The sequence below is a fragment of the Bufo bufo genome, chromosome 2, assembly GCF_905171765.1.
Source record: "Bufo bufo chromosome 2, aBufBuf1.1, whole genome shotgun sequence".
Taxonomy (NCBI): Eukaryota; Metazoa; Chordata; class Amphibia; order Anura; family Bufonidae; genus Bufo; species Bufo bufo.
In genome coordinates, this window is record NC_053390.1 from 25,757,145 (window position 1) to 25,781,631 (window position 24,487).

At 45.3% G+C, this 24,487-nt stretch overlaps 1 protein-coding gene across 4 annotated transcripts in view; it reads right to left on the minus strand.

The window, feature by feature from the left end:
* The window catches only part of LOC120991227 (gastrula zinc finger protein XlCGF26.1-like), a 136,854-nt gene that overhangs the window by 3,205 nt on the left and 109,162 nt on the right, over positions 1-24,487 (minus strand). Inside the window, exon 1 of one of the 4 annotated variants that reach the window (XM_040420090.1) lies at positions 7,418-7,467. The exons of 2 other annotated variants lie outside the window; for them this stretch is intronic. In XM_040420090.1, the coding sequence (XP_040276024.1) occupies positions 7,418-7,451 (34 nt within the window). In that variant the 5' untranslated portion in view covers positions 7,452-7,467. Of the gene's footprint in view, positions 1-1,301; positions 1,323-7,417; positions 7,468-24,487 lie in introns of those variants that run through there. One more of the 4 variants, XM_040420091.1, reaches the window with a different exon arrangement.

Below are 24,487 nucleotides of genomic sequence, written 5' to 3' on the forward strand. Positions count from 1 at the left end.
GCACACACGTGTATACACTGCACATGACGGCTCTTACCTTGTGATATAAGAGGCTGGTGCTCCTCCATTACATGTCACTGCACACACGTGTATACACTGCACATGACGGCTCTTACCTTGTGATATAAGAGGCTGGTGCTCCTCCATTACATGTCACTGCACTCACGTGTATACACTGCACATGATGGGTCTTACCTTGTGATATAAGAGGCTGGTGCTCCTCCATTACATGTCACTGCACACACGTGTATACACTGCACATGACGGCTCTTACCTTGTGATATAAGAGGCTGGTGCTCCTCCATTACATGTCACTGCACACACGTGTACACACTGCACATGACGGCTCTTACCTTGTGATATAAGAGGCTGGTGCTCCTCCATTACATGTCACTGCACACACGTGTATACACTGCACATGACGGCTCTTACCTTGTGATATAAGAGGCTGGTGCTCCTCCATTACATGTCACTGCACACACGTGTATACACTGCACATGATGGGTCTTACCTTGTGATATAAGAGGCTGGTGCTCCTCCATTACATGTCACTGCACACACGTGTATACACTGCACATGACGGCTCTTACCTTGTGATATAAGAGGCTGGTGCTCCTCCATTACATGTCACTGCACACACGTGTATACACTGCACATGACGGGTCTTACCTTGTGATATAAGAGGCTGGTGCTCCTCCATTACATGTCACTGCACACACGTGTATACACTGCACATGACGGCTCTTACCTTGTGATATAAGAGGCTGGTGATCCTCCATTACATGTCACTGCACACACGTGTACACACTGCACATGACGGCTCTTACCTTGTGATATAAGAGGATGGTGCTCCTCCATTACATGTCACTGCACACACGTGTATACACTGCACATGACGGGTCTTACCCTGTGATATAAGAGGCTGGTGCTCCTCCATTACATATCACTGCACACACGTGTATACACTGCACATGACGGGTCTTACCTTGTGATATAAGAAGCTGGTGGTCCTCCATTACATGTCACTGCACACACGTGTATACACTGCACATGACGGCTCTTACCTTGTGATATAAGAGGCTGGTGCTCCTCCATTACATGTCACTGCACACACGTGTACACACTGCACATGACGGGTCTTACCTTGTGATATAAGAGGCTGGTGCTCCTCCATTACATGTCACTGCACACACGTGTATACACTGCACATGATGGGTCTTACCTTGTGATATAAGAGGCTGGTGCTCCTCCATTACATATCACTGCACACACGTGTATACACTGCACATGACGGCTCTTACCTTGTGATATAAGAGGCTGGTGCTCCTCAGTTACATGTCACTGCACACACGTGTATACACTGCACATGACGGGTCTTACCTTGTGATATAAGAAGCTGGTGGTCCTCCATTACATGTCACTGCACACACGTGTACACACTGCACATGACAGGTCTTACCTTGTGATATAAAAGGCTGGTGCTCCTCGATTACATGTCAATTGTAGGAAGGCGCAAGGGTCCGTCATTGATGGAAGATATGTGTCACCGAGGTACCTAGCCTAGGTGAAGTAAGATCCGGTATTTTCAAGTGTCAGCGGCAGCTAGTGTTGGTTGACACGTTGCTATTTTAGTATGGCTGTAAGCTGATCTGGGCCGGCTTTTACTGGGAGTAGCCATAGTGCTGGGTGAAACAGGCCCCTAAAGCCTGCTGCGGACCACAGGTGGAGAAACTGCAAACCAGGTAAAGGTTTTTGTTCTGTGGACTTTTCACGGTGTGAACACACACCTAGACTGCAAAATGTCACTTTTTGTTTTTTCCTTATGTGTGAATAAAACACTGAACTTTTTAAGTTAAAGACTTTGTGGTTTCCTCTATACTGCGTCCGCTAGCCTGTCTACCAGAGAAAATCCCCATTATTGGTGGAGGATGCGTGCAAACGCAGTGAGGCAGGCCTGAAGGCTGAAAAGTTTTTGTTTTTCCCAGGCACGAGTATATGTCCTATATTAAGCCGGCAAGGTTACGACCCGTATCCCCTGACAAAATGGAGGTGGTCATGAAAGCCCTTTTGGAGGCTAACTTGCAGCAGCGGGAGGCTAACAAGCAGCAGCAGGAAACTGTTTTGGATCTCACCAAAGGCTATTGGCAGGTACCCTTGACGGAGGCTGCCAAAGAGAAAACTGCCTTCATCACACTAGAAGGGCTGTACCAATATAAGGTGTTACCCTTTGGTCTGCATGGCGCCCCTGCCATTCAACATCTCATGGACATTGTACTTCGTCCACATCGTCGGTACGCCTCGGCTTACCTGGATGATATTGTCATTCATAGTACCGACTGGGAAAGTCATCTACCAACAGTGCAGGCTGTAGTGGACTCGCTTAGGAAGGCTGGACTGACTGCTAACCCCAAAAAATGTGCGATAGGGTTAGAGGAGACTAAGTACTTGGGGTATGTCATTGGACGCAGAGTCATCAAACCCCAAGTAAATAAAATAGAGGCGATTCGGAATTTGCCCTGATCTGTCACCACTAGGCAAATAAAGTCGTTCCTGGGAATGGTTGGGCTATTATATGAGGTTCATTCAGATTTTGCCACTTTAGCGGCTCCGTTGACAGGGCTCCTGAAGGGACGGAAGTCCGTGATGGTCCACTGGAATGACCAGACGGAAGAGGCTTTTTCCGCATTGAAGTCGGTCCTGTGCGGGTCACCAGTTTTGGTGACGCCCGACTTCAAGAGGGAGTTTGTGGTACAGACCGATGCCTCTGAAGTAGGCCTCGGATCTGTTCTCTCTCAGGAAATCAATGGGGAGGAACATCCCATTGTTTTCCTGAGCCGTAAACTTACCCCAGCCGAGACTAGGTACAGTATAGAGGAGAGAGAGTGCCTGGCCATCAAGTGGGCACTCGAGTCTCTCCGCTATTATCTGTTGGGGAGAAAGTTCTGTCTGGTGACCAACCACTCCACTCTCAAGTGGATGAGCCAAGTCAAAGAGAGGAATGCTCGGGTCACCAGATAGTTCTTGTCGTTACAGAACTTCAAGTTCTCAGTGGAACACAGGGCAGGCCGCTTACAGGGAAACGCGGATGCCCTGTCCCGGGTACACTGTCTAGCAAGTGTTCACCCCCTCAGGATTGAACAAAGGGGGAGGTATGTAGGTAGTTGCAAGGGTCCGTCGTTGACGGAAGGTATGTGTCACTGAGGCGGTGAAGTAAGAGCCAGTATTTTCAAGTGTCAGCGGCAGTTGGTGCTGGTTGATACATTGCTATTTTAGTATGGCTGTAAGCTGATCCCCACGCTCCAGGCTGGGTCTTTACTGGCCTATATCAAACCCAGCCAGCAGTCTCAGCTGGGTGTGGATTACTCCTCTCTGACAGTGGAGCACTGTCAGTCCCTGGGTGTTTTGGGATCTGAAAATGTGTGCCATGCAAAAGGACTGGGAGCCGCATGCTGAGAAACGGGCCCCTAAAGCCTGCTGCAGACCACATGTGGAGAAACTGCAAACCAGGTGAAGGTTTTTGTTCTGTGGACTTTTCATAGTGTGAACAAACACCTAGACTGCAAAATGTCACTTTTAGTTTTTTTCCTTATGTGTGAATAAAACACTGAACTGTTTAAGTTAAAGACTTTGTGGTTGCCTCTATACTGTGTCCGCTAGCCTGTCTACCAGAGCAAATCCCCACACAATGCACACACATGTATACACTGCACATGACAGCTCTTACCTTGTGATGTAAGAAGCTGGTGCTCCTCCATTACATGTCACTGCACACACGTGTATACACTGCACATGACAGCTCTTACCTTGTGATGTAAGAAGCTGGTGCTCCTCCATTACATGTGAGGAACATGACCTGTATGCCAGCAGCCCCGTTATGGAAGCCGAGTAGGAAGGCCAGAAAGTATGCTGCCTAGTTGATACAGGGTCAGAGTGCACCCTTGTGCCCCTGGAGTTCTTCGAAAGGCACTTCCGGCATATGATGGAGCCCGAAGATGGGAGCGTCATCAGGCTGACGGCTGCCGATAACAGAGAGATGTATGTCCGAGGGATAGTCTGGATGCAGGTCGGACTGTTTGGGCAAGATGTCGGCAAGAAGGGGGTCGTTCTGGTGGACCATTCGTCCCAAAAATGAATGGACGTGACCCTGGGCATCAATGTACTGAGAGACCTAGACCATCAACTCTATGCCAAGGAAGGGCCGAAGTATTGGCAATGGGCCATCACACACTGGCCTGCCCAGAAGGTCTTACAACAGATGGTGAGGAGCTGTAGCCTGCAAAAGAGTAACCTGTCTGGTCGGGCCATTTGAGACGTGAGGGTGCTACGGATCCCACCTCGACAAAAGCGAATATTGATGCTGCCGGTGGGGGCTGGACGACGATGGAATGGACTGGAGGTCCTGATCGAGCCCGCTTATCAAGAAGAAACGCAGACTCGCCCACCGGTAGCCCGGGCCATTGTAAAGGACGGATGTGTGCCTGTACGCTGCTGTAATGTTGAGGACTGCGAGTTAACCGTCCCCGGAAACACCCTGCTGGCCAAAGTTTATGTGTCTGAAGGGGGTATCGCTCGATAAAGGAACTTCACGCTACAGCCTGATAGGAGATCAGCCTGGACCTATGCTGTGTAGATCTATTCAAGGGAAACCCCAACAGTGGAGTGGAACGGTCAAGTAATCGTGACCCGGATCGGGGTGGACTGCAGAACCCTGACCCCAGGGGAACAAAAGCTGCTGGAAGACACCCTCTGGGAATTTCAGGAGGCCTTCTCATGACATGATGAGGACTTTGGGTGTGCTACTGCCATCGAACACGAAATCCCAACCGGCGATGCTGCACCGATCAGGGAACGTTATCGGCAAATCCCAACTAAGATGTACCAGGAGGTGAAAGATATGGTGGACAGCATGTTGGAGAACTGGGTGATCTAGGAGAGTCAAAGTCCGTGGGCTGCTCCGGTAGTCTTGGGGCAGAAAAAAGATGGGAGTCTCCGGTTCTACATTGATTATCGGAAGCTGAATGCTCAGACCGTCCGGGATGCCTACCCCCTTTCGCGGATTGAGGACTCATTGTCAGCACTAAGCCAAGCAAAGTTCTTCTCGACTCTTGACCTGGCTAGTGGGTACTGACAGGTGCCGGTGGCCAAGAAGGACAAAGCCAAGACGGTCTTCATTCTACCTATGGGACTCTACGAGTTCAACCGGATACCCTGCGGCCTCTTCAATGCTCCGGAGACATTCCAGCAATTGATGGAACACTGTCTGGGGAACCTCAACTTCAAATCAGCATTGATATACCTGGATGAAATAGTAGTGTTTGGGGCCTCCTTTGAAGATCACCTCCAGAAGCTGCGACAAGTCTTGGGATGGCTATGAGACCATGGGCTCAAGATCAAGCCCAAAAAGTGCCAGCTGTTCCGACAGCAGATAGAGTACTTAGGACATGTGGTCACCCAGGAGGTAGTAAAACCGGCCGCCAGCAAGGTGGAGGCCGTTCAGAAATGGCCCCGGGCAAGTACACTACGAGAGGTATGGGCGTTTGTGGGACTAGCCGGCTACTACAGGAGGTTTATACCCAAATTCGCTCATCTGTTGGGACGGTTAGACAAGTTGCTAAAAGGCACGGCTGGGGGCCCACAAACGCCCGTGGGTCCCCGGCAACAAGAGGCCTTTGAAGCGGTGAAAGAGGAGCTGACCAATGCCCCAATCCTGGCTTATGCGCGGTTTGATACCCCATTCCTGCTGTATACTGACGGAAGCCTATATGGTCTGGGGGCTGTACTATCCCAAGTCCAGGATGGACGGGAGAGAGTCATCGTCTATGGTAGACGGTCCCTAAGAGAGTCAGAACGCAACCCTGATAACTATAGCTCCTTTAAACTGGAACTACTGGCACTGGTGTGGGCCATGAACGAAAGGTTTGCGGAATACCTGACTGGTGCAGAAGTGACCATGATGATGGAGAATGCCAAACTCTGTGCACTCGAGCAAAAATGGTTTGCCCGCCTTTCTAAGTACCAATACCACCTTAAGTTCTGGTCCGGTAGGGAGAACGGCAATGCCGATGCACTCTCTCTCGAGTTCCAGTAGGACAGTCGACTCAGAGAGCCGATGAGGAGTTAGAGGACATTGAAACTCCTGACCTTGGTCGTTTACTTCTGTTCCCGGATGTGGCACATTCAAGTGGGGTGGCGTATGGAATGCCACTGGTGCTGGGGAAAAAGCTGGCTGATTGGAAGAGAGTCCAGAATGGCTGCTGGGATTTGTGAAAAGTGAAAGAATGGGTTCGAAGCATAATCTGCAAGAGCTGGATGGGAGATTGAAGATCTCCACATGCCCAACCCGATGGAGCTCCTACCGAGAAGTACCACCGCATGGGTGCAGGAGCACCGCCGCCAGCTGAGAGCGGTCCACAAGGTTGTGGGGGAGCGCCTGAGACAGGTGGTACACCCTAACCCAAGACTAATGCAGAAAGATGGGTATGCCCCGGGTGAAGGTCAAAGCCAAACGGCCATCTGGGAAGTTGGATGGACGGTGGGAGGCGGTTCCATACACGGTGAAGAGAAGGGTAGACCCCACTATTCCAGTCTATGAAGTAGAGCCAGTAGGGACAGGGATACCCTCACGAAACTTACACCATAATATGTTGAGACGTTGCAATTTTGATGAGCCGATGTGCATGGAGGGGGTGCCTCCTCACGCTCAGAGTATGAAGGAATGTCCCTCAGATGAAGAAGAGGAGGAATGGTGGGTTGTCCCTGCCCAGGTGTCCACAGAGGTCCAGCCGTGGCAGGTTTGCCACCCGGTCTCATCACGGCTTTGGAGTGTCCTGCAGTGATCGGGGTGATAGTAGAGAGGGACTGTCACCCGTTCCGTACCCAGATCCTAACCTTCAGGAGAAGGGATTGTTTCCAGCAGAGCTGATTGGAGCTTTGAAAGAAAAGGACATCTACTCAGCAAGGCCGCAGGTGTGCTTCCAGGCCTGGAACTACCCTGATGAGAGACATCCTCTGTTACCAGATGGTATCAGGTCAGTGAACCCAGGTTTTGTTGTGTTCATCGCTTTGTTTTAGTGGTACCTGAAAAATCTAAGACTGAGCTTTTACCTGCCATTAGTTAGATAGGTAGGATCTGTATTCGGCAGGCTGCCCGGGATTGTTTGCGGCACAGTATCGACTTTTCAGGCTCTGCTGTGTGCACCATCGGTCAGGGTTGTTCTATTCTCAAGGTCTGGAGAACCGGCTACCATTGGGTGAACAATAGCTGGAGCTTAGATCTGCTGCACGGTGACACACTTGTCACTGCACACACGTGTACACACTGCACATGACGGGTCTTACCTTGTGATATAAGAGGCTGGTGCTCCTCCATTACATGTCACTGCACACACGTGTATACACTGCACATGACGGCTCTTACCTTGTGATATAAGAGGCTGGTGCTCCTCCATCATGGCCTCCTTGTACAGGTCCTTGTGTCCTTCTATATACTCCCACTCCTCCATGGATAAATAGACAGCGACATCCTGACACCTTAAAGGAGCCTGAAAACACAATGACACCGTCATCACCCAGACCCCTCCAGTGCTTTTACTGGAGAATTTCCCAGCATTCCCAGCAGTGTCACCTCTCCAGTCAGCAGCTCCATCATCTTGTGGGTGAGTTCTAGGATCTTATGCTCATGTATCAGGGGGTGAGGGGGAGGCTCTGTGATGGGGTGAGGGGTCCTGCTCCGCCCTCCTGACTCCTGGAGATGGATGATGGGAGTCACACAGTCCTCCGATATCTTCTTCACTATTGTGTACTCCTGTGGATGGAGAGAGACACTTAGGCAATAAACCATTCAGGGGCCATGTACTCTCCTCCAGCCCTTTCCTCCTGGGTGTCACGTGCCTACTTACCTCCTCATGGCTCCTACAACATGACTATTGGTGACTGGTCACATGATACATCACTCACCATACTGAGGGCTGATCTTGAGGTTCTCCGTGACTTGGAAGGTCTAGAGGCCGTTCTACAGGACCCTGGACTCTTCCTATCACTTCCTATGATGGATTCTCCTTCCCGATGTCTGACTTGTTACAGAATACAATAAAGAGGAGAGAAATCGAGAAAAGTTTACCTCTCCGCTCAGCAGGGAGATGATCTCCAAGGTGAGGTCTAATATTCTTCTGCTGATCTCCTTCCTGTCCATCCTTGGTGGCTCATTCAGGAGAAGAGAACTGGAGGAGCTGGAGGCTTCTAGTACTGCAGGGGCCTTTGTGAGAAGAGGAGAGGAAATCATTCAGGGGACAAGACCAGGTGTCACCTCCAGAACTGCACTTCCTGGAGGGGCCCCGCTTCTCAAAGCCCCCACCACATGGATTCCAGGGGCCCGAACATGGAGATTTCTAGTGGATCCACAGGAGATAAATGTCTGACAGATGCAGGTCCCACCTCTGGGCTGTGCTCAGCTGTGTCCAGAACTCCTAGAGAAGAGACTGGAGAGAGCTGAGCTCAAGCCGGGCCCCGCTCCATTCATTTTCCTCCTGGATGCAGGGGCCCATCACAAGGACAGTCAGAGGCCAGCGAATGATGACAACCCCTTCTACTACTCCCCCATCATACTAAGCTGAGGAGCGGAGAAGGATTCCTTGTGTGTAATGGAGGAGAATCTCCAGAGGTGACATGTCTGAGCTCTCCACCACACTGTCTCCTCACAGCTCATCTTACCTGCAGGCTGGAGGAATGGCTGATACCAGAGAGAACAAGAGCCCTGACTACCGACCAGGACCTGCCCAGTATCTGCTGCACTGCTAGAGCTGAAGGACCTGGAGAGACCTCACCATCATGTGATCAGTATGGGAGGTTGGGCTCAGCAGTGGAGAGGATAAGAGGTGGTGAAGGACCTGGGGTGACATCACCGCCATGTGATCAGTGCAGGGGGTGTGGTTCAGCATAGGAGAAAAGGTGGGGAAGGACTTGTGATGATGTCACCGTTATGTGTCAGCCTTAGGGTACTTTCACACTAGCGTTATTCTTTTCCGTTATTGAAATCCAGTGAAGGGTCTCAATACCGGAAAAAACACATCAGTTTTATCCTAATGCATTCTGAATAGAAAGCAAGCCGGTTCCGGTTCCAAGTGTTTCGGAAATTGCCGCATCGATGGATATGGTTTTGCAGTCTGCGCATGAAAAAAATAAATACCAGATCCGTTTTTCCGGATGATACCGGAGAGACGGATCCGATATTTCAATGCATTTGTCAAGCGGATCTGGATCCGGAAATAAAAGATATCCGTTTGCATACGGATTTCCGGATCCGGCAACGCTAGTGTGAAAGTAATAGCCTTATATGGAGAAAAAAGTGTAGAATTTAGGATTTTTTTTTTTTTGTCTATAGAGCGAAGGAAGTGCTGGGAGTTGTGGTTGTTTTCTTTTCTACCGGTTCCCTGTAATGTCCTATGATATAAAAACAGCATGGACATGCTGGGAGTTGTCGTTTTTCTCCCCCTTTGATGTTCTATTGTCACAGTCTGGACATGCTGGGAGTTGTAGTTCTCTCCCCTGATACCTACAGGGCCATATATGAAATGATCATTACAGCAGTTCTTTAGGGTAAAGATACACCCTCCATAGGTAGAACATCTCCTCTGACGTTCCTGAAGTCAATACTGAGACAAGAGGATATGAAGCCTTGACAGAGTCAGTCCGGATGGCCGCATATTTTATCATCTAAGGTGGTCATAACTCCTGAGGAGCAAGGTCTTCTGCTCCTGCAATTCACAGCCCATCTGTTCAGGATCTTCTCAGCTATTCACACCTTTATGTTGTGGTGTCCTCTACAGCTGCCTCCTTAAGAACACAGAGAACTTCTGTGGTTCCATACCTGGATGATTGGCTATCTTTAGGCTGCTGGCCATTTATTTCAATACCTGTGCTGAGGAAAGTATCTTGCCAGCGGAGGGTTCAAGGCATCATGTAAGGAGTTGCAGAGGTAGCTTCTTGAGCCTTATGACACATATTCCCTCTATATAGAGAAGAGATCCTATGTCACGGACGTTCCCGCGACAGGTGGCAGGAGATCGGTGAGACTGGTAACACGTGGTTTGATATGACATGTTTTCCGTTTGGATCAAATGACGTCTGTGTGTGGAGTCCGGGGTTGACGTGATGGTGTGGGCGTGTGCACGCAGGTGACGCTCAATCTCCCTCCCAACCATGGAGCTCCAAGCCTGATGAGAAGTTGTGCTCCAAGTGAGGCTGCCCCTGCTGCTGCGCTTGACCAATATGCGCGGACAGATTAGTCCCTTTAAAAAAAAAAAAGGGGGAATGTGGGTTTAGGCGAAGAGGGTGAGTCTATTTTAGAGGAAAATTCTGCCTTAAAGTACCTGAGATTCGTTTTCAGTCTGGGGAGAATGGCAGTAAACAGTTAATGGAGTTGGAGGAAAATGCCTTTACTAAAGAGGAGCAGGTTCCTAGCCTGCAAGATATATTTCAAGAAATAAAAAAATTTAGTTTGGCAATACAGGACCTCTCTCTCCAGACTGGAAACATTAGGGAGTCGGTGGGGCTCCTCAGAGCAGATGTACAAAAATATAAAGAAAGGTTGATAGAAATAGAGAAAAGGGCATCTGACTCTGAGGACCTCTTACAGATAACGATTAAAGAAAAAAACTCCCTAAAGGAAGAAAACAGGGATTTGAAAAATAGACTACTTGATCTAGAAAATAGGTCCAGAAGGACTAATCTGAGATGCCTGGGGATCCCAGAGGGTGGGGAGGGACAAGATCCCTGTACTTTTATGCAAACTTGGTTGACGGAACAACTGGGCCAGGAAATCTCGGATTACAAAAATTTTGTGGAACGGGCCTATAGACTCCCGCTAAAATTGCCCCCACCTGGAATGAGACCGAGAACCATAATATTCAATTTATTGTCTGTTAGAGACAAAGAGGAGATATTGCGCAGGACAAGAAAGGGAAGCTAGAATATTTGGGTACAACAGTAGGGTTATTTCCTGATTACGCAAAAGAAACGGTAAAGGAAAGAAGTCGGTTTATTGAAGTGAAAAAAACGTTGCGTTTGAATAACGTGAAATATTCAATGTTGTTTCAGGCTAAATTGAGGATTGAATGGGAAACTAAAAATTGGGTTTTTGATACAGTGGAAGCGGTTGAAACATGGATCAAAGAAAAGATAAGGAGTTGAGGGATAAGAGGGTTGGGGGCTGGCTGGGAGGGTGAATTGTCAAGATAGAGAGCCAGGACTGAAGTTAGCCTGGCTCATTCAGAAGGGAGGGGGGGGGGGGGGTAGGTTAGTTATTTCATTGTACTGCTCGTTTTTGTGGAGATGTTTTTTTTTTCTTCTTCTTCTTTTCCTTCTCCTCCTCTTCCTCTCCCTTTCTGCCCACTTTCCCTCGGGGCCCCTCCTACTACACTTTGGAAAGGGACTTTTATGAAACTTATCTCTTGGAATATCAGGGGCTTGAGTAGGGGTGTAAAGAGAGTAGCGGTTTTTGATGCAATACATAGATCTCTACCTGCTATAGACACATTTGATAGGTGAAATGATAAACGGGCTGTCTAGGCCGTGGATACAACACTCTTTACACTCAGTCTATTCATCATATGCCAGAGGGGTGAGTGTATTAATACATCGTGATATAGATATCAAAATAGGAAAAACAGCGATAGATGAGGAAGGTCGATATGTTCTGATTGACTGTTTACTGGAAGGAAGACCATGGATATTAGCAAATGTTTATATACCGCCACCCTTTAAAATGGAGGTCTTATTAAAAATTCATGATTTTGTGTTTAAGGTAGGGGATAAACCACTTTTAGTAATGGGCGACTTCAATAATGTTATGGATAGTAAAATAGATAGATGTAGAGTTGGTAATACTCAAATTTTCTGCACGGGGTCTAAGTTAAAAAATATCACAGAGGAAATGGGCTGGATTGATATTTGGTGGGTAATGCACCCTAAATTAAAAAAAATACTCATGTTTTTCAAAGACCCATAGGAGTTTATTACGGATAGATTTAGTGTTTACTAATAATAAAGGCTCTTTTGAGATTGAACAGGTTAAATATGGACAGCGTGGGATCTCGGACCATAATCCAATTATTATAAATATAAACACGATTAAAGAAAAAAAAAACAAGAAGGATGCACATAAACATAGGGTGGATAAATATATTAGGGGTCCACGATAGGATTTTCAAAGAGATAATGGAGTTTTTTGACACGAATGAAGGGTCAGCGGTTAACAATATAGTATGGGAGGCCGCAAAGGCCTATATTAGAGGGATATTTATAAGATATACAGCAATATATAAGAAAGGAACAAGAAAAAAAATAATGGATTTGGAACAATAGGCGGAAAAATATGAAAAAAAGTATATTGAAGACCCCATAGACAAAAACTATGAAGAGTGGAGAGAGGAAGTGTCCAAACTGGAAGATGAGCGGTTTTTACTGGCGGACAACAAAAAGAAAATTATGTGAGAGATAATTATATCAACGCTCATATACCAGGTAAAAAGCTGGCAGCTTTGGTAGCGACCCAGATAAAAAAAAAAAACAACTATATCCATTGCTTAGTAGATAAATCAGGACATAAAATTACTGAACAAGCGGCCGAATTAGAATTGCTCAAAGAATATTTTGAAGATATATATGTAGTAGTAAGATAAATAAGAATCTGGCTCAAATACAACAGTTTCTGGAGGGAATTACTATCTCTAGGTTAACAACAGAACAATGCCCAACTCTGGAAGCTCCCTTAAATGCCTTGGAAATGGATAAAGTACTATCTGGGATCACAAAGAATAAAGCCCCAGGTATAGATGGTATCCCGTTCGAAGTCTATGCCCAATATAAACAATTATTAACCCCCGAAGTTATTAATAATGGCGGGATGAGGCGAGGATGGCAGGGAAACTCCCAGAATCATTAAGAGAAGCCTTAATTACTTTGATTTTAAGACCCGAGAAAGATACAACTTTTCCGGATTCATATCGCCCCATCTCATTAATTAATACTGATAATAAAATATTGGCTAAGATCTTGGCAACTAGACTTAGAAGTGTGGTCTCGGGGCTTGTTCATGAGGATTAGACGGGATTTATGGCAGGCAAAACTACAACTGATAATATTATGCGTTAACTTGAACCCACAAATTGTGGCGAACGATTGATTGTTACCATAGACGCCTCAAAGGCGTTTGATACTATAGAATGGCCCTTCTTGATTACAACACTGAAGAGGATGGGATTTGGTGACAATTTCATATCATGGGTAAGACTGCTATATACAGATATTCCTGTGTATGAACTCACCTATCTCTGGGGTCTGTTCATACTGGTAGTGAGGACTTTAGGGTTTTACTAGGAGGTGTCCATCTCCTTTCCCTAGTTTCCAGGCCTTATTCCCTCACCCCTTTCCTTCCTATGTTTGGTGTGATGTTTCCCTCCCCCACCCGAACGTGACATAAACCGCTAAAACCGTCATTTTTTGGCTTGTTTCAGTACAGCCATGGATCTTATTGCTGCACTGGCCGGACAGCTGCAGGGGCTGTCTTTGGAGGTAGCTGACCTCTGCACGAACGTCTCGCAGATCCAGAGACCACAGGCTGCTGGTCCTAGTGGTGGTTACCAGGCCTATCTCGAACCTAAACTTGCCCTCCCGGACAGATTCTCCGGGGGACCTGAAGGACTAATCTGAGATGCCTGGGGATCCCAGAGGGTGGGGAGGGACAAGATCCCTGTACTTTTATGCAAACTTGGTTGACGGAACAACTGGGCCAGGAAATCTCGGATTACAAAAATTTTGTGGAACGGGCCTATAGACTCCCGCTAAAATTGCCCCCACCTGGAATGAGACCGAGAACCATAATATTCAATTTATTGTCTGTTAGAGACAAAGAGGAGATATTGCGCAGGACAAGAAAGGGAAGCTAGAATATTTGGGTACAACAGTAGGGTTATTTCCTGATTACGCAAAAGAAACGGTAAAGGAAAGAAGTCGGTTTATTGAAGTGAAAAAAACGTTGCGTTTGAATAACGTGAAATATTCAATGTTGTTTCAGGCTAAATTGAGGATTGAATGGGAAACTAAAAATTGGGTTTTTGATACAGTGGAAGCGGTTGAAACATGGATCAAAGAAAAGATAAGGAGTTGAGGGATAAGAGGGTTGGGGGCTGGCTGGGAGGGTGAATTGTCAAGATAGAGAGCCAGGACTGAAGTTAGCCTGGCTCATTCAGAAGGGAGGGGGGGGGGGGGGGGGTTAGTTATTTCATTGTACTGCTCGTTTTTGTGGAGATGTTTTTTTTTTCTTCTTCTTCTTTTCCTTCTCCTCCTCTTCCTCTCCCTTTCTGCCCACTTTCCCTCGGGGCCCCTCCTACTACACTTTGGAAAGGGACTTTTATGAAACTTATCTCTTGGAATATCAGGGGCTTGAGTAGGGGTGTAAAGAGAGTAGCGGTTTTTGATGCAATACATAGATCTCTACCTGCTATAGACACATTTGATAGGTGAAATGATAAACGGGCTGTCTAGGCCGTGGATACAACACTCTTTACACTCAGTCTATTCATCATATGCCAGAGGGGTGAGTGTATTAATACATCGTGATATAGATATCAAAATAGGAAAAACAGCGATAGATGAGGAAGGTCGATATGTTCTGATTGACTGTTTACTGGAAGGAAGACCATGGATATTAGCAAATGTTTATATACCGCCACCCTTTAAAATGGAGGTCTTATTAAAAATTCATGATTTTGTGTTTAAGGTAGGGGATAAACCACTTTTAGTAATGGGCGACTTCAATAATGTTATGGATAGTAAAATAGATAGATGTAGAGTTGGTAATACTCAAATTTTCTGCACGGGGTCTAAGTTAAAAAATATCACAGAGGAAATGGGCTGGATTGATATTTGGTGGGTAATGCACCCTAAATTAAAAAAAATACTCATGTTTTTCAAAGACCCATAGGAGTTTATTACGGATAGATTTAGTGTTTACTAATAATAAAGGCTCTTTTGAGATTGAACAGGTTAAATATGGACAGCGTGGGATCTCGGACCATAATCCAATTATTATAAATATAAACACGATTAAAGAAAAAAAAAACAAGAAGGATGCACATAAACATAGGGTGGATAAATATATTAGGGGTCCACGATAGGATTTTCAAAGAGATAATGGAGTTTTTTGACACGAATGAAGGGTCAGCGGTTAACAATATAGTATGGGAGGCCGCAAAGGCCTATATTAGAGGGATATTTATAAGATATACAGCAATATATAAGAAAGGAACAAGAAAAAAAATAATGGATTTGGAACAATAGGCGGAAAAATATGAAAAAAAGTATATTGAAGACCCCATAGACAAAAACTATGAAGAGTGGAGAGAGGAAGTGTCCAAACTGGAAGATGAGCGGTTTTTACTGGCGGACAACAAAAAGAAAATTATGTGAGAGATAATTATATCAACGCTCATATACCAGGTAAAAAGCTGGCAGCTTTGGTAGCGACCCAGATAAAAAAAAAAAACAACTATATCCATTGCTTAGTAGATAAATCAGGACATAAAATTACTGAACAAGCGGCCGAATTAGAATTGCTCAAAGAATATTTTGAAGATATATATGTAGTAGTAAGATAAATAAGAATCTGGCTCAAATACAACAGTTTCTGGAGGGAATTACTATCTCTAGGTTAACAACAGAACAATGCCCAACTCTGGAAGCTCCCTTAAATGCCTTGGAAATGGATAAAGTACTATCTGGGATCACAAAGAATAAAGCCCCAGGTATAGATGGTATCCCGTTCGAAGTCTATGCCCAATATAAACAATTATTAACCCCCGAAGTTATTAATAATGGCGGGATGAGGCGAGGATGGCAGGGAAACTCCCAGAATCATTAAGAGAAGCCTTAATTACTTTGATTTTAAGACCCGAGAAAGATACAACTTTTCCGGATTCATATCGCCCCATCTCATTAATTAATACTGATAATAAAATATTGGCTAAGATCTTGGCAACTAGACTTAGAAGTGTGGTCTCGGGGCTTGTTCATGAGGATTAGACGGGATTTATGGCAGGCAAAACTACAACTGATAATATTATGCGTTAACTTGAACCCACAAATTGTGGCGAACGATTGATTGTTACCATAGACGCCTCAAAGGCGTTTGATACTATAGAATGGCCCTTCTTGATTACAACACTGAAGAGGATGGGATTTGGTGACAATTTCATATCATGGGTAAGACTGCTATATACAGAAATCTCAGCAAAAGTGATACTAAACGGGGAATATTCTGATAATATAAATATCTGCAGGGGGGTTAGACAGGGATGCCCCATTTCCCCGTTGCTTTTTGCTATAGCAATAGAGCCGGTAGGTGATATTATTAGGCAAGATGAAGAAATTGTGGGTTTCAGGTTTGGTGAACACGAGGAAAAAATTGCTTTATATGCAGATGATATTATGCTGTTTGTAGGCTCTCATAGATCACTTGTGAAGATTTTCCAGGTATTTGACCAATATGGTAAATATGCTGGGCTTAATATAAACTGGTCTAAATCAGCCTGTATCCCGATTGATCATCTGAACAATTTTATTCCAGGAGCACTGGAAATTAAGAAGATCAATGAACCCGTCAAGTATCTGGGCATTCAAATAACCCCAAATCCCAAGGATTATATTCAGTTGAACGTGGCCCCTAAAATACAAGAAATTAGGAAGAAAATAGATGTATGGAAAAGATTATACGTTTCGATGGCAGGACGGATTTCTTTGGTTAAAATGTGCCTACTACCTTCCCTGAATTATATATTGTGGAATTCTCCGGTAATAATCCCCCCAAAAACATTTAAAATAATAGCTAGCCTTTTGATGGATTTTATATGGAGAGGGGAAAAAACAAGGATAAAAGCACAAATATTGTATATCCAAGAGAGGGAGGGCGGTTTATCCGTCCCAGAGTTGCAACTTTATTTTGTTGCTGGCCATATAACAAACATGATAATGTGGAGCAATACGCTAAGATATAAGTTTATGGTCACAGGGATAAATTATCGGCTAGGAAATTGTAATATTTTCTAATTAATAGAAGCGGGAGTTTTGCCACAACAAGGAAGTAGTAAGACTCCGATATTTGACTTGATGGATAGGGTTTGGAGGAAAGAAAGAGTGTTGTGGTCCCAGTTTGGACCCCATGCTGACACCTTACTGTGGGATAATACCCACCTTACAGAATTAAAGTCAATCGAGCAGAAAATTTGGTGGAAACATGGAGTCCATAAACTGGGTCAGGTATGGAGACAGGGGGACATAATATCATATGAAGATCTTAAAAAGGAGTATGGTTTGGGTAATATAGAGTTGAGTTTTTTCTACCTGCAACTAAAACAAGCACTGCGAACTTTGTTAGGAAAAGGCACACAAATTGATACCCTACCGCAGCCGTTAATGAATATCTTCAAGATAACACCAGGGGGGAAATTAATTTCAAAAATTTACGAATGTTTGTTGCATGAAAAGACCAAGAAAAAAAGCAGTCAATAGTTTAATGCATAAATGGAAAGACGCTATAAACCCCCAGCAAGAAGAGTTTTGGGAATTGGCCATAAAGGAAAAAAATAGGGTTTCAAAGAACTTTTCCCATAGGATTGCCCAATTCGATATATTATACCGCCTTTATTACTCCCCTAAGATATTAATGAAGTGCTATAAAACTAAAGTGTTTAGTTGTTTAAAATGTGGGGAGGAAGGGGTGGATGATGTTCACATACTCTGGACATGTATAAAGATTCAAGAGTTCTGGGGAAAGGTCAATGACAGAATAGAGCAATACCATCGGTTTAAAGTTCCCAGCCAATTTGATACATGTATACTGGGGGGTGATGGATAAAATGGATACCCCACAACATTGGGAAATTGCCTCGAAACTCCTTTTTCAAGCTAGGAAATGTATTATTGGACATTGGGGCGGTAGTGTGGTTCCCACGGTTAGGAAATGGGAGAAGTTTACTAGAATTTCACTTGCTAGAGAGAAATTCCACCTGGCAAATATCAAGAAAAAACTAAGATTTGTTAGAACATGGCAGAAATGGCTGATATAGTCTTCCCCCAGGAGACGATGGGTGGTACGAGTTGGGCCGAGGGGAGTGGGGGCGGGGGAGAGGGGTAAGAGATACGAGGAGTTTTTTTTATTTATTATTATTTTAGAGGGAGCAGACAATGAATAAGGGAGGTGGGAGGGGAGGGTAATACAATGTTATGAAATTTAAAGATTGTTCCAACTCTTTTTGTATGAAGTAAAAAAAATAACAGTAAAGATTTATAAATGAAAAATGACGTCTGTGTTGTTTCTGGTGCTTGCCACGCCTTCTTTCCCCAGGTGTGGCTATTATGGTCATTTAACCTTCTCTAGTTATTGTTGTTTCTCCCACTATGCTATGCAGTTTATAGCTTTAGTTTTAGTTGTGGATAGCTAGTGTGTGGATCTCAGCTGAGTTCCTGGTTCTGCCATAGCCACTTAAAGTTAAATGTTTTCTTTCCTTTTTGTATTTTGTTTGGGTTATTTTGTGTGTTGCATTTCCCTGTTATTTGTATTGAGGCCTGAGGGAGACTCCTGTTCGTCCTTACTTTTGGAGAAACAGGTTCTCTCAGTCCTGACATTAGTACCAGGGTCCTATAGGGTGAGTTAGGACATTAGATATTCCTGTGTATGAACTCACCTATCTCTGGGGTCTGTTCATACTGGTAGTGAGGACTTTAGGGTTTTACTAGGAGGTGTCCATCTCCTTTCCCTAGTTTCCAGGCCTTATTCCCTCACCCCTTTCCTTCCTATGTTTGGTGTGATGTTTCCCTCCCCCACCCGAACGTGACATAAACCGCTAAAACCGTCATTTTTTGGCTTGTTTCAGTACAGCCATGGATCTTATTGCTGCACTGGCCGGACAGCTGCAGGGGCTGTCTTTGGAGGTAGCTGACCTCTGCACGAACGTCTCGCAGATCCAGAGACCACAGGCTGCTGGTCCTAGTGGTGGTTACCAGGCCTATCTCGAACCTAAACTTGCCCTCCCGGACAGATTCTCCGGGGGACCTGATGATTTCATTTTGTTTAGGGAGGCGTGCAAGTTGTATTTTAGGCTACGTCCACACTCATCTGGGGATGAGATTCCAAGAGTTGGTGTGGTTATTTTGTTGCCTAAAGGGACGCTCAGTCATAGGCTTTTTCTCTGCCAACCGGATTGCATTCTTTCTGGACAGTGGATCAATTTTTCAATGCTCTGGGTCTTATCTATAATGACCCGGATCTGACCTCCCTGGCCAAGACTAAGCTAAGTGGCCTTCGTCAGGGAGAGTGTTCTGCTGAGATCTTTTGCTCTGAGTTTAGTAGGTAGTCAGTTTTGTCAGGGATTATCAGAGAGGCTGAAGGACGCTTTGGCCTTTCATGAGAATCCTGAGTTTCTGGAAGCCGCTATGTCTCATTCAGTATACATTGATAGACGCCTGAGGGAGAGATCTAGGGACCCCCACTATCAAGACGTACTATCACATAATGTATCGTCTTCCTCTGACACTTTGGGTGAAGATACTCCTGGGTTTATGTCTGGGGACGAACCCAGGCAATTAGGGGGAGCTACTCCTGGAACTGCTTTTGTTCTTGGGAGTAGATCCACTGCCAACCTCATCTCTAGTAGATTCTGGTGGCCGGGGTTGCGTAAGTTTGTTGAGGACTATGAGTCAGGTAGCATTCACACGACCGTGTTGGTTTTGTGGTCCGGAAATCACGGATCCGTGTGTTCCGTATGTCTTCAGTTATCTTTCCGTTTCCATTCCGTAAGTCCGTATAAGGCCTCATGCACACGACCGTATTTTGTTTCCGTGTCCGATCCGTTTTTTTGGCGGATAGGATGCGGACCCATTTATTTCAATGGGTCCGCAAATAACGCGGACAGCACACTGAGTGCTGTCCGCATCAGTATGTCCGTTCCGTTGCTCCGCAAAAAAAAATAGTGCATGTCCTATTTTTTTCTAGTTTGCAGACAAGGATAGGCATTATTACAATGGATCCGCAAAAAAACGGATCCGCAAAAAAAAACGGATGCTATACGGAACGTCATCCGTTTTTTTTGAGGATCCGCAATTTGCGGACCGCAAAACACATACGGTCGTGTGCATGTAGCCTTATACGGACGTGATGCTTCCGTGTGTCATCCGTTTTTCACGGTCCGCAAAAAACTGAAATGGGGTTTCCTAGAATGTTTTCAGTCCAGGGGTCCGCAAAAAACGGATGACATACGGATGCATTTCCGTGTGCTATCCATTTTTTTTACGGACCCAATGACTTTCTATGGGGCCACGGACCGCAATTTGCAGCCAAGTATAGGACATGTTCTAAAATAAAAGCAACGGACACATGGAACGGACAGCACACGGATAACAATGAAAGGCATTCCTCAATTTTTGCAGACCCATAGAAATGAATGGGTCCGTGCATTGTCCGCAAAAATTGCGGAACGGACGCGGAAGAAAAACACGGTCGTGTGAATGCTCCCTTAGCTTGTAGTATATGTGCATGCACTAAGGTGACACATACTCGACCTTCTGGATCTCTACTTCCGTTGCCCATACCGTCCAGACCATGGACTCACTTGTCTGCGGATTTTACTGATCTGCCTAATTCGCCTGGCAAGACAGTTATTCTGGTGGTAGTTGATCGTTTTAGTAAAATGGTGCACTTTATAGCATTGCCTGGCCCAACTAATGCTAAAACACTTGCACAAGTGTTTGTTGACAACATTGTGAAACTTCATGGCATTCCCTCTGATGTGGTCTTGGATCGTAGGACTTAGTTTGTGTCCAGATGCTGGAAGGCGTTCTGTACTTGGCTGGCGGTAGAACTGTCTTTTTCTTCCAAATCTCCAGTGGCAGCAGGGTTTTTCTTTGTTAAAAAAAGGACGGAACTCTTAGGCCATGTCTGGATTTCCGTGAGCTCAATCGGATTACTGTTCGTGATCCTTACCCCCTTCCTTTGATTCCTGATTTGTTTAACCAGATTGTTGATGCCAAGGTGTTCTCCAAGTTGAACTTAACCCTTTCAAGGTCTGGAGTTTTTTTGTATTTTTTTTGCGTTTTCTTTTTGCGCTCCCTGCCTTCCCAGAGCCATAACTTTTTTATTTGTCTATTCACATAGCCATATGAGGGCTTGTTTTTTGCGGGACAAGTTTTACTTTCCAACGCCACCATTTAATATTGCATATGATGTAGTGGGAAGCGGGATAAAAATTCCAAATGAGGTGAAATTGCAAAAAAAGAAGCAATTCCACCACAGTTTTACGTTTTTTTTATTTATTTTTTTGATCTATGATAAAACGGACCAGTTACTTTTATTCTACAGGTCAGTATTTTTTTGTCAGCATATTTTGACCCCTATAACTTTTTTGTAATTATGTGTACGGAGCTGTTTTAGGGCTCATTTTTTTCGGGGCGATCTCAACTTTTCATTGATAACATTCTGGGGTGTCATTGGAGTCTATGATGATTTTGCTACTTTCCTATAGATCCCTATTACAGGCAAGGACTCCATAGGAAAAACTATGCAGCAGCCTCCTGTCATTCACAAAGACAGGGGCTGCTGCACACACACTCCGGCTCCTCCGATCGCCACACGGGGGAGCTGGGGCACAGTATCTGATGGGTTAAATGTCCACAATCGGCATTACTGCCGCTTGCGGACATGAGCCGCGGGTGTCTGCTATAAGAAGATCCTTCTATCTTCATTCAGCAGGACCTGCGCTGACGTCACCGCGCTCACCACATGGTCAGCTCGATGATGTCAGTGCAGGTCCTTTCGCAGGTCCTGCAGGAAGAAGAAAGACGACGATATTGGCTGCGAGATCATGTGGATGAGGTGAGTATTTTTTTAATTATTTTTTAACCCTCAATGGACATTTTACTTAGCATTCTGTATTAAAGAATGCTATTATTTTATATACATGTTATAATGGAAAATAATAAAATCTACAGAACACCGAACCCAAACCCGAACTTCATTGAAGAAGTCCAGGTTCGGGTCTGGGTACTGTAGGAAGGTGCAAGGCTCCATCATTGACGGAAGGTATGTGTCACCGAGATTTCTGGCCTCGGTGAGGTAAGAGCCGGTAATTTCATGTGTCAGCGGCAGCTAGTGCTGGCTGACATGGTTTTTCTATTTAGTATGGCTGTAAAGCCGATCCGGGCCAGCTCTTACTGGGAGCAGCCAAAGTGCAGGGTGGGTAGCTGCTCCTCACTTTCTAGGCCAGGTCTTGGTTTGGGCTATAAAACACAGGCAGCACTGTGGTAGGAATTTACTCCTCTCTGACAGTGAAGCTCTGTCAGTCTCTGTGTTGGGACCTGGGAGTTTGGGCCTGGGTAAAGGCCTGCTACCTTGTTGGCGTTTGAGCAAATGGTTTCTGCTATGTCCAAGGACTTCTGCACTGCCGCATGGTGTGAACAAACACCAGACTCAAGGTGACTGTTTTCTTTGAAACTGACTTTTTGTTTTATTTATCCTTATGTGTGAATAAACACCAAACTGTTTAAGTTAAAGACATTGTCGTTGCCTCTATACTGCGTCCGCAAGCCTGTCTACCAGAGCAAATCCCCACAGTACCACATTCAGTTTTTTATCACACGCGTGCAAAATGCATTAAACCGCTTTGCACTCACGCAGGAAAAAATGAACAACGCAACGCAGTCGCAGACAAAACTGACTGCATTTTCTTGCGATATGGTGCGCGTTTCATTGCAAGCACCCGCAACGCATCCGGACAAAATCCGTGACGCTCGTCTGCAAGGGGCCTAAGAGTTTGCCTGCCAGAAGTATTGCCTAAGTCTGCTGGAGACCAAGACAAGTAACTGGAAACTGTATGGAATAACGTTTATTGCAAGTAAAAGCAAATGTTCAATGTTTACTCAAGTCTGGACTTAACTTTATTTCTACCCCATCCAAGTTTACCCCTTCCCCTTTGCATTGCTTCGGATCACCACGTCTGGGATTCCAACCATCACCAAAGGTAGGAGCACCGTGACAAGTGCATCCATCATCTCCAGGGATTTTGAGGCCTACTCAACACCACTCTGGTCTATCCTATCTTTGGGCTTATTCCATCATACTCTAAAAGAGGGACATATTTCATAGATACCTCTAGAGGGGTAAGGGAATCCCCCAGGCGTGCCTCAGTGGGTACGGAATATCACAGATCCAGAGAAAGTCTGTGCTGTATTGGACTGGGATCGACCTAAAAATCTGAAGGCTCTTATGCGTTTTTTGGGGTTCATCAACTATTACTGAAAATGTATTCAGAACTATTCGACAGTGGTGAAACTCTTAACTGACATGACTAAGAAAGGGACGGATGTTTCAGTGTGGTCGGATTTGGCGTTGCGAGCCTTTTTTGCGGTTAAGGAGGGCTTCACTTCTGCCCCTATATTGGTGCAGACGGATGTATCACAACCTTTCATTGTGGAAGTAGACGCGTCCGAGGTGGGGGTAGGAGCTGTCTTATTGCAGGGCCCGTCACCTGGTAAATGGCACCCATGTGCATTTTTCTCTAAAAAAAACTCTCTGCCCTAGAGAGAAATTACAATGTGGGTAACAGAGAGTTGCTGGCCATTAAGGTAGCTTTTAAGGAGTGGCGTCATTGGTTGGAAGGGCGATTCATCTGATCACGATGTTCACAGATCACAAAAATCTGGCTTACCTGGTGTCGGATAAATGACTGAACCCGAGGCAGGCCAGATGGTCTTTGTTTTTCACCAAATTCAATTTCATTGTCACTTATCGTCCTGTGGTGAAAGTCAAGGCAGATGCCTTGTCATGTAGTTTTCCTGGAGGTGGTGATTTTGAAAATCCAAGTCCGATACTGTTGGTGATATCAGCTCTATACCCTCACCTAGATGTGAAGGTATTAAAGGCTCAGGGAGATGCACCGGAGTCTTGCCCATCTGGGAAATTGTTTGTTCCATCAGAATTGTGAAGGTGTTTGAGGAACATCACTGTATGGTTCTTACGGGACACCCTAGGAGTAGATCCACTGCTGACTCATCTCTAGTAGATTCTGGTGGCTGGGGTTGCGTTAGTGTGGTGAGGACTATGTGTCAGTCTGAAGTATCTGTACACGCACTAAGGTGACACATACTGTACTTGACCTTCCGGATCTCTACTTCCATTGCCCCTACCGGCCAGACCATGGACTCACTTGTCTATGTATTTTATCACTGATCTGCCTAATTTGTCTGAAAAGACAGTTATTGTGGTGGTAGTTGATCGTTTTATTAAAATGGTGCACTTTATAGCATTGCCTGGCCTAACTAATGCTAAAACACTTGCGCAAGTGTTTGTTGACAACATTTTGAAACTTCATGGCATTCCTTCTGACGAGATCTCAGATCCTGGAAGGCGTTCTGTACTCGACTGGGGGTACAACTGTGTTTTTCT